Source organism: Ceratina calcarata, unplaced genomic scaffold (genome assembly GCF_001652005.2).
Source record: "Ceratina calcarata isolate Rehan_Ccalc_2016 unplaced genomic scaffold, ASM165200v1 scaffold12, whole genome shotgun sequence".
In the NCBI taxonomy this organism is placed as follows: Eukaryota; Metazoa; Arthropoda; class Insecta; order Hymenoptera; family Apidae; genus Ceratina; species Ceratina calcarata.
Window position 1 is genome coordinate 957,193 of NW_017132978.1, and position 10,022 is coordinate 967,214.

The 10,022-nt window shown below is 41.3% G+C and overlaps 3 protein-coding genes across 8 annotated transcripts in view; all 3 read right to left on the bottom strand.

The window, feature by feature from the left end:
- Oatp74D (Organic anion transporting polypeptide 74D) overlaps nt 1–1,299 on the bottom strand; it is a 75,262-nt gene extending 73,963 nt beyond the window's left edge. For all 3 annotated transcript variants that reach the window (XR_003389323.1, XR_003389325.1, XM_026814373.1), the window contains exon 1: nt 467–1,299. The gene's annotated coding sequence lies outside the window, so the exon portion shown is untranslated. The remainder of the gene's footprint in view (nt 1–466) is intronic.
- A 560-nt stretch (nt 1,300–1,859) lies between these two features.
- On the bottom strand, nt 1,860–3,026 carry Sf3b6 (splicing factor 3B subunit 6). The gene is made up of 3 exons (XM_018025833.2): nt 2,707–3,026; nt 2,468–2,586; nt 1,860–2,168 (listed from the first exon to the last, which is right to left on the bottom strand). The coding sequence occupies exons 1-3, from the start codon at nt 2,737–2,739 to the stop codon at nt 1,943–1,945; spliced, it is 378 nt and encodes a 125-aa protein (XP_017881322.1). The 5' UTR covers nt 2,740–3,026; the 3' UTR covers nt 1,860–1,942.
- Nucleotides 3,027–3,365: 339 nt separating this feature from the next.
- On the bottom strand, nt 3,366–8,776 carry LOC108625932 (putative elongation factor 1-delta). Of its 4 annotated transcripts, none has more exons than XM_018026304.2 (9): nt 8,689–8,774; nt 6,676–6,806; nt 5,596–6,060; nt 5,032–5,130; nt 4,817–4,877; nt 4,564–4,745; nt 4,206–4,275; nt 4,005–4,130; nt 3,366–3,939 (listed from the first exon to the last, which is right to left on the bottom strand). In XM_018026304.2, exons 2-9 carry the CDS (start codon nt 6,766–6,768, stop codon nt 3,785–3,787), a joined length of 1,251 nt encoding a protein of 416 aa, XP_017881793.1. In that variant the 5' UTR covers nt 6,769–6,806; nt 8,689–8,774; the 3' UTR covers nt 3,366–3,784. The 4 variants fall into 4 exon arrangements, with proteins under 4 accessions (XP_017881793.1, XP_017881789.1, XP_017881799.1 ...); XM_018026300.2 differs by lacking the exon at nt 8,689–8,774 and adding an exon at nt 8,497–8,661 and having other exon boundaries at nt 3,785–3,939; XM_018026310.2 differs by lacking the exons at nt 3,366–3,939; nt 4,005–4,130; nt 4,206–4,275; ... (3 more) ...; nt 5,596–6,060; nt 6,676–6,806 and adding an exon at nt 6,883–8,219 and having other exon boundaries at nt 8,689–8,776.
- Nucleotides 8,777–10,022: the final 1,246 nt, after the last annotated feature.

Here is a 10,022-nt window from a genome sequence, read left to right on the forward strand (position 1 = left end):
AAAAAACGCATGAATTGATTTAAAATTTTGCAGGTAGCTTTTTAATAGCAATAGGAATCTATAATAACAAATTCAACATGTTAGCATGGTTTAAATATATAGCTATTGGTCAATGGGATTAAATAAAATAAAGCCTTTAATTCCTTGTAAAATATTTTATTCTTAAACTCATTTACGACAGATAAGTCGTTTATGCGAACAGTAAGAGTCCGTTACGAGGGCGTGAATAGTGTTTAACTTACCAGCAGAGCGATTCAATTTAATAATTAGAATCCCATTGGTGCAACGATGCATTATGATATAATAATCCAACAGAGCGAGTCCAGTAGCTCTCGTAAGTAGAACGAATTACGTTCGTACGAATTGCGTGAACGCGAGTACGCATAAATCACCTCGATGTGTGTACGCAAAGTACACGCGACAGTGAATAAACACGCATACGTGCGGGTGTGTGTGTCTCTCTTACCTCGATGCAAATCGGCAAGCAGGCAGCAGGCCGTCACAACGCGACGGCCGACGACGCATCCCCTCCCGCGGTCCTATCATCCACAGCCCGTTCATTCATTCCTCCTCCGGTCGACTCCGGTTATTTCTTCCGGGGAACGCCGACAACGTCCGCAGACGACAGACCATAGTTACTCGCACGCACAACACGCTTATACTCGAGATGAAAAATACGATCAACTAACGCGGCACGTCGAACGATACCCCGAGGTAACGCGAGCGATACGTTCAGACCGACGCCATTGCGAGCATTTGCACCGTGTCAATAAACGCGACACGGCGAAAGTGATACACGGCGAATGCCGGCCAGTCGTATTATATTTGCATCGACCGCCCCGAAACGTACACCTTGCACCGGCGATTAAACACTAAAACAGTGATACGCGTGCTCCGTAAGATCGCGCTACTCTTCAGGTCGAAGGTCGCTCGGCGGCGTCACGTGAACACGGGCTATCGTATGCGTAAGATTAATAGGAAGGCAACGACGAAGACAGCGGACAACGCGTACCACTCGCGTATGAGACTTTCGATGGTTTCGATACCTTGGAGACCGAGACTGTCGTATGTCGCTCGCAAGGTACGTGACACGTCCTCAAGGCCGTTCGCGAACGTCTCGCCGGCGACCTCGCCGTTGCCACAACAATCGAACGACATGAGCCCCGTGAATATAACGCGCGATTAACTAGGATACCGATGAGGAGAATGATCGAAAGAAGAAGGCACACGCGTGAAACTCTGTGCGCCGCGAGAATAACTCGACGGGCTAAGCGGGTTTTCCCTTTCGACTGAAATCGAATGTCTTGCCTGGCTGCCGGCGAGGTCGTACGTACGTATATGCACGTATATGCGCACGCGTACGTCCTTGTGTACGTTGCGGTGCACCGCGTGTTCCAGCATCCGCGCAGTATCTAGTGTCCCGAATCGCGTTACAAAACGCCAGTGTCGATCAGATGAGTCGACCGATTAAATTACACGCGACACGCGCGTACCGCGCCCGAAGATGATCGCAGGTACATCTTGGCTCGAGTTCGTAAAAATCGAGGAGGTGACGATGCGGATTTGAAAATCTTAGCATGGAATTCGCTTCTCCCCCGTTGAGGAAATCGTTTGATTATCCACGATTCCCACGAGAGTCGTTTAATATGAACGGCATTCCGATATATTTTTAATTAGAGCTCTAGCTACCATCCAAGGTACAGTGGTGGAATGCCACTCCGTTACCGATTGTGAAAGTTGTATTAATTACGTTTTAACGCGGCGACATTTTTTCCTCTGGTTTTATATCTTTACCAGGAAAACGGGAATCGATCGCAGAAAAATTCGATACTATCGTGTTACAGGAAAATGATGAATCGTTTGCAGGAAAACAAACACAATTATTTTATTAAAAAATTTACAAAATTATAATTTACAGTGGTCAGCTTAACTTACAATCGTATCATTTCTTCTCATCGTTTAAATTATATTTCGTTTTCAACTTGTCTATTTCTTCCATCTTCTTGTCCACGTCGACTCGTTTGAACGCTTTGTTGCTCTGATAGTACAAGACGACCAAATATCTGTTGCAGACGTTGAAACCGCTTAAATGATCGCAAGCATTCTTCGCGTCGAATATGTCTTCGTAAACTACGAATGCTGTCCCTCTTGTTTCGGCAGTATTGCCCCTAGAATCAAATTGAATAAACCTTTTACATTTCCTGCCATGCACTAGACAAATTATAGGGCAAGTCAATAAGAAATATCGTCTCGACGCGCTTAGGCGCGTTCTGCATTTCGAACAGTGTACGAATATGCAGAAATCGCTTCACGTGCAAAAGAAATTTCCCAGAATATAATAATGACTTCTATCGTGTACTAAAATGGTACATGTCACGTTTTTATAAAATCAGTCATTGTATATGACAATTCTTATTGAATCGTATCCTGTGTATAAAATGTGCGACGATCCATTGTTCATACTTACACTCGGATCTGCCTAATAGCTCCGTATTTGCCGAAAATATCGTACATTTCTTCGGCGGTTATCTTGTAGGGTAAATTCCTTATATACAACACCCTATTCACTTCCGGGGGCAGCCTTACCTAGAAAAAGAACAGTGGTTTATCAACAACAGCAACGTATAAATAACCTATACACATAACGTGTACGTGGCCTTAGTAATGCGTTTTTTTTATAAATTCTGTAAAGAATAGTATACTTACATTGGCCCTCCGTTGTAACATAGCCATCGTCATCTTGGAACCGATTAATTTTCTGTTTGATGTACAAAGGTCAAAATTTGCAGTATGTACTTTTGCTTGAAGCGTGTAACACTGAGGCTTATTTGCCTAAAACAGGACTTTTGACTCGGTTGATCCCGTAATTTGACTACGTGTTTAGACACATACTGGCGAACGATCCGTAAACTAGTGCCGAACTTTTTTTGATACAAACCGCTATGGGTTAGTTTATTTCGTGACGACTCCGACTTTTCTCTGATCAATTCAGTCGGACAACTAAGTAAAATGGCTCTCGGAAGGCTATGGTGGGGATGCTTGACGCTATGTAACGCGCGTATCTATATACATTTACGAATAGTGTGGAACAGGGATCTCATAATTTATCCCGCACGGTTCGCTTCCCCTCTTTTTCGCTCGTATTTCGATCCCAACTACTATTCTCCTCATGCGCCTTCGCTGACCATGCCTAGCATACCCCCATCAAGTACCAGTCTCCACCATGGTCGCGTCGCCCCCATTTTCCAGCCGAGGGATAAATTATGAGAACCCTGCGGTGGGGAGAAATGATTTGCCTGGCCTCAAATTATACTAAAAGAAAAGGGAATGTGGGAGGGCACGGGAAATACTTGAAGAATACGAGATAAAATTTACGTTTTTATTTGTAATAACAATGTACTGAAACAAACAATTGAAGACGGTTGCTAGTAATTGGCATCATCACATATCCACGATATCGTTAAATCAAGTCTGTCAGCTACAATTTTATACGCGTTACGTTCAAGACATTTATTGTTTTACATCTTTTATAGTGAATATGTTGACGGTACGACGATGGTTTAAAAATTTGCTCCACAAGTAGTTTTAGAATTGACACATTTAATATTAAATACGATTAGGAAATTTTTCGATCTTGAAAATAATCCCGTTTCAGGAATAGGACACGTGTTTAATGTATTTACCTCGTACAGATATTGCTAGTGGAATGAAACGGTGGCACACAATGCCTGATCTCGATAAGAACTGTCAGATATTTTTCTACTCGAAAAGCTTCATTAACGTCTTAGACTTTATTAAAAGCTGCAATATCTACGCTTTGTACATAATCCTCGATATCCTGAATCGTTTCTGTAAGCCAGTCCACAGAAACTTTATCGTCTTCTACCACGCACGAGATTTGTAGTTTGTGAATTCCGAAGGCGAGAGGGACGAGCTTCGCTGTAAAACAATTAGACGTTCATCGTCGAAATTCTATAGCGATCGTGTGAACATAATTAACTTACACGCTCCCCATAAAAGGCCGTCTGTCTCGATCTTCCGAACTTCGTCCTCCATAGCTTTCATGTCCGTTTCATCGTCCCACGGTTTCACGTCCAGTATGATGTTTGATTTTGCAATTAAAGCGGGCTCTGTAAACGATTACGAAACGACAGGACTTTACGACTACAGAGGGAAACCGAAATCGATTTATTCCGACAACTCACTCTTAGCTTTTTTCGCGGCATATGCAGCCAATCTTTCTTCTCTAAGTTTAGCTGCGTCTGCATCTTCGCCCTAATAAGTCAAGTAGTTAAACAATTTACACTACAGATTGTACGCGGACAACATTCAAATTGAATAATTGTATTGTGTGTCGGCTAGGAAGTTACGTCTGAATGTATTCCGGGAATATCTGGTGTACTATATATATACTCCGAGAATGTATTAATTCGATCGCTCTTGCACTCGATGACACGTGTCAAGTGTACTAAATGTATAAGTATCGTGCAGAGATGATATTCCGATAGTTACGTAAATGGAAGGGGACTTCTTTAGTGTCTTTCATTATTTCTGGCCACTTGCCTCTGATTCTGAACCAAACAGATCAACATCTTCGTCATCAGCTTTTGCTTGCGCTGGTGGCGTAGCTGGTTCTAACTTGGGAGGACAAATCGCCAACGTGGCCCTAAGAGGCGCGATCTTGTCCTCGATATCTTTCACGCGCGCCTCCAATTTTTCAATAACGCTCTTCAGCTCTTGTAAAACTGTGGATGGAAATTTGGAGCGTGGTGAACTCGACTCGAGATTGGATAACCAATAGTATCTATATACTCACTACAAGCATTTTTATCCTCCTTGGTTTCGTGACCAGCAGCGGCGTCTGCGGTGTCGTCCATCTGTAAAGCAAAGCCGAAAATCGCTCAAGGATCAAGTACAATCGATGTTCATTCGATTCGATCGTGTCGATGTCGATCAATTGATCAGCATTGGGATTATACGTTGTATTAGTAAGCGTAAATTGGTGATACGTGCAAAGAGTGCAGTACTCACCCACTGTAAAGCCTGTTTAATATGCTGACGAGCCTTGGCAACCTCATTGGCTAAGCTTCCACCAGAAGCGGTTTGTCCACCAACGGTTTGTTCATTTCCCTGCATCCAGCAATGTTACAGATCAACTCACAGTAGATAGTGATCGTTACAAATAATTAAACATCCACTCTGGCTTATTTAAAAAAATTGTCAAGCGAAACACGATACGGTTCAAAGTGGAAGCAGACACTTGAAATGCAGTTCGCTACGAAACAAGGAGTTAAGCTCGATATCGAAGCCGAGTTGTGTAGTCAGAAGCAAACATGCATTTCGTTCGTTATTTTATTTGACACAGCAAAGCGTGCTAAAGCAAATCGTGTTAAATGAATAGATGGTGGTACGATATTCTCGTTGGTGCTCGCTCAATAACTAAATAGTATTATAAATCTGAGGCTTGTAAAATAAGATATTCGTAACGTGAATCATAAGCGGTGTGCTAATCTGGGTAATAAAGAAGATCGAAACGAAAAGTTTCTACAAATGTTCACAAAAAACATGAAATAACGGATGCGTGACAGTGTGTACCTGGGCAGGTAACTGTTGCTTATTCCTTATTAACGGAGTAGCATTCTCTTTTACTTCCTTAGTATCATTCGTCCCTTTTCTATTTCTATGTCTCGTATCTGCTTTGTTCTTTTTCTCTTTTACCTCTTTAGTGCTATACTTTTCGTTCGCATCGTTCGTAGGACTAGTCTCCTTCTTTTTCTCTTTCTGACAATTTTTCGCATTATCAGACTTTTGCTTCTCCCCGACGACGACGGCGTCTTTCTTCTCGTGCTCGTCTTTATTCGACTTTGACAATTTCGTTTGGCATTTATTATTTTTCGCGTCGCTCGGAATATTCTCAGATATCAGCAGCTTATTGTCTTTAGATTTCTCAGATTTAGTCTTGTTCAAAGTATTACTATGAAGATTATCTTGGCAGTTGTTGGTTGAAAACACCTCGGACTTGAGCGAGCAGCTCTCCATAATCTTATGAGACAACACCACCTTGAAACATTAAGCTATGCGAGTAAGAAATTGCGCGTTGAAAACGCGCGCGAAATGGAATAAGTACTAAACGGGGGATGTTGTTACATGCTTCGTTACTACGGAGCACAGAAGTGCAGAAAGTGAAACCCTTGGTAGTAGATTCATGCATTTCACACGTTGGACGTACAAAATTGAGAGAAAATAATGAGGAAAGATGTTGTCAGGAAGTGACTCGTTTATGTGAGCACACAATTGTAAGTGGGGAAATGATCGTAAGGGTTTCGAGGAGCAGAAAAATAAATCCCTCCCTCAAACTGTTACGAAATGACAAGCACGTAAAATTCATCCTATCACCAGATATTCCCTGAAGTGTGTGTTAGAAATGTCAGTTCTCTGTTAGTACAAGAAAAAAGACAAGGCACAAACAAAAAGGCAAACTGGCTTAGCTGTGGAAGTTGCAGCTGTTAGTAGAAAGTTTCGATCGTGTTCATAAACATACGGCCCGTAGAATTTCTTTTTTACGATCTGTCTCGATACGACAATTGTGCAAACTCAAAGATCGTATGTTTAGAAACATTTGTATCCCATTCCCTGTTGGCAATCGTGTCGAAATTCATTGATAGAGATACTTACCTTAGCCATTCTTTCGAAATATAGTCGTTCTGCTTTGTCATAGGATGGCTTCTCAAACCATACCTTCTCTTGTGCTAATGCCGACTTTTCCATTGTTTAGACGATTTATTTTCAACAACAAAGATATATTTCTGTAACACGAAATTCGAGTTATTCCTAACTACTAGAAATTAAATAACTCGAAACACGGAAAATAAAATTAACAAATTAAAATCAATTAGATTTATTAAAGAACGTCGATTACAATACTTAAACTCTGCGTAAAAAAAATAATTATATAACAATATATATATATTTACTTCTCTATATTAATAGTCAACAACTTATTAGATAAGAATTAACGTCATGAACTTTCGTCGTCACTGCTAAAATACTCGGATTTGAACGGAACCCTCCTCGATACTTTGCGTCTGCTAAGACTTAATCTATACGTTGGATTAACCGTTACTTGTTCATCTGATTGATCTCTTATTTTTTCCAACAAATCGTACGTTACGCTTGCCTCCTCTGTTTTAACTACGCACGGATATATCTCGGTCGCATGGAAATACTGAACGAACGCCTTGAGTTCGTCGAGGGACGAATGAGTAGAATAACACACGTTGAAAGTTCTCGGTTTAACATCGTCCCATTCCCCTACCACGCTAGTATCCTTATTCCTCCATTTCAATATCGACGGAATAATGGTCATGATATTCTCGTTGCTCGCGTCTACTCCGCAATGCAAACCCGGCGAAGATATCTTTCTTTTACAAGCGTGAATCCTAGTACTACACGGCTCGTTCGTGACATGACAGGAGAGTTGTGCGATGCGGCAATAAATTTCATATACGCAGTCTCTCACGTGGATTTTCATATTTAACATGTTGGACAATTCTATATAGAGAAACTCAGAGCCATACAGAGCAGAACACTCCAGAATAACGACGTTCCTTGGGTCTTTACCTAGCCAATCTTTGCTGACTTGGCATATCTTAACTATGCTCTCCTGCCGCGTGGGGAAGCTAACGTAATCGTTGCTTAGAAACGTGGTGTCCAAATAGATTTTGGTAAACGTTCGCGGTATCAATTTCGATTGACCGGAGTAGTGTAACGCTTTTAACTTGGACAGATCCTTCGGATTGATACGAAAGTCACCGGTGTACAATACTGAAACGGTATCTCTTTCGAAAAGAAACATTACAGAACCGGGGCAATGTCCTGCCGAGACCGCGGTCACAGAAACAACGATTGCATCGTCGTTTCGCGTTCTGTATTCTATGACAGTAGGTCTGTTAACGTCGATCTCTTTTATACAATGACTCTTGTGTCGAAATTTATTTTCTAACAACGCTTTCGTCACAGGACTGCAGTAAATATATTTGTCGGAACTCTGAATGTACTCGAAAAACGCGTCTGTTAAACCTTGCATGTGGTCGGTATGGCAATGACTGAGAAAAAATACAGAAGATGTTAAATTGTCTCCGTCAAAGCGATCCACCGAGATGCCAGGTATCTCCTTAATAAGCCCAAGGAAAGTTGACATTCTGGCAGATGTTTTGCGCCTGCAATTTACAAATTCAGCATCAATCGTGCCAATATTTATGCGGAACCGTGCTATGCAAATGCGCGTGAAACAATCGATGCGATCGTTAGTCGCGTTAGTACACCAATTACCGATGAGAATAAAAGATTTGACACGAAAAGCTGTCCCAAGACGACAGATGTTTGCAACAATTAGAGGATGAAGTTTCGTATACGCGTAACGTGGTTATGAGCGTGGTGAAACGCGCATTCTACGAACAAAAGAAATGTGCGTACAAAGAGAGTTCATTTACGAACCGATAAGCTGAGAATGTGAGCAGCGGTAAACGAAGGATCTGTTCACTGGGACATTGTTAACCACACGTATCCGCCATGTGCCGTATCGATCGATTAATTTGACGATTATATAGCGTGGTGCGATTAACGCGGCGATCGTTAACACAGCGAACGAACACGGAGAGTGCGCCGTTTAAATATTATTAGATATACCTTGTCCCGTCCCGTCTGGTTTTTCGTTTGCCGCAACAATTGTCCGCTGGCCAAAATTTCTCTACTTATGCCGGATACAACGTGTGCCAATTGAAAAGAAATAGAAACAACCATCTACTATTGTGCTGTAGAATCGGCGATGCAGTCAGTGAAAGATGTCACTACTGTGACAACTGATGAAAGACTGCCAACTGCTCGTTCATGTCTCTCTAACCGTGAAGGTAGGAGTATGGTAATAAGATAAATATGGTTCCCTTAGCTACAGTGCGCTCTGCCCATTGGCTGTCCCACATCTCATCTCCTCTTCGTCCTTTACCACGGTGAATTCGGTTTACTCTTTGGGAAACGACGGAACGAATGATTAGACCGCCAGTCTCTCATGTCTCCTCCACAACATGGAGGAAACATGCAGAAACATGCCGTGTGAAAAAGTGTAGACGACGGTGTGAGAGAGAGAGCAGTAGTTTCGGTACTCTCTCTAACAGCAGAAACGCAGACGCGTCAACCAATCACGGGCTTGCGCGAGAGAGAAAATAGTTTGGATACTATCTCATCGTTTCTGTTCATTTATTAATTAGAATTTAAACGACTTTTATCCCAACAGTATTTTTCTTAATTCATCTTAACGTTTATTAGCACGTATTGAAAGACCATACTTTACAATATGAGATACAGATAATCTTAAACTAGATCGTAGTTCTTCGTTTGGTACCGTTTTCAAAGACTTTGCGAACGTTACCAACTAGTAATGGACACCATCGATTAAAAACTATCGATTTAGTCGATAGTAGCCAACGATACTGCACTTCGAAAACAGAGATTAGTCATTTGGTCAAGGAACACGAAATAGAAATGCCAATATTCATTTCTATTAATATATTAATCAGAATTATTCAATATATTTACAATAAATTAGAGACAGAGAATAAATTAGACACAGGGGAAATTGATTTCAATAGATGTTCATATAGACAATGTTATGTTTTCGCTTTCCGCTTCGTTAGTTTTACCGAACAAAGTAATGCATGATCGCTTTGCTTTGGATTATATTTATTCAAGGATAGCGAAATAAATATGCCGAATTTTATTTTCATTCATTTATTAATCAGAATTACTACCAACCCAGGTCTCGCCGCGTGGAGGTGACTACGTTCGAGACCTGGGCAGTGGACAATCCCCATTGAACAAAAATCTGTACGTGCTAATGAATGTTAAGATGAATTAAGAAAAATATTAAGAGGAATCCGATTTCTTCTGAACAATATCATCTTATTTCGATGCAGAATCTGAAAGAAACTAAACAGGAATAATGCGGGTGGAGAAATAGGCGCGAA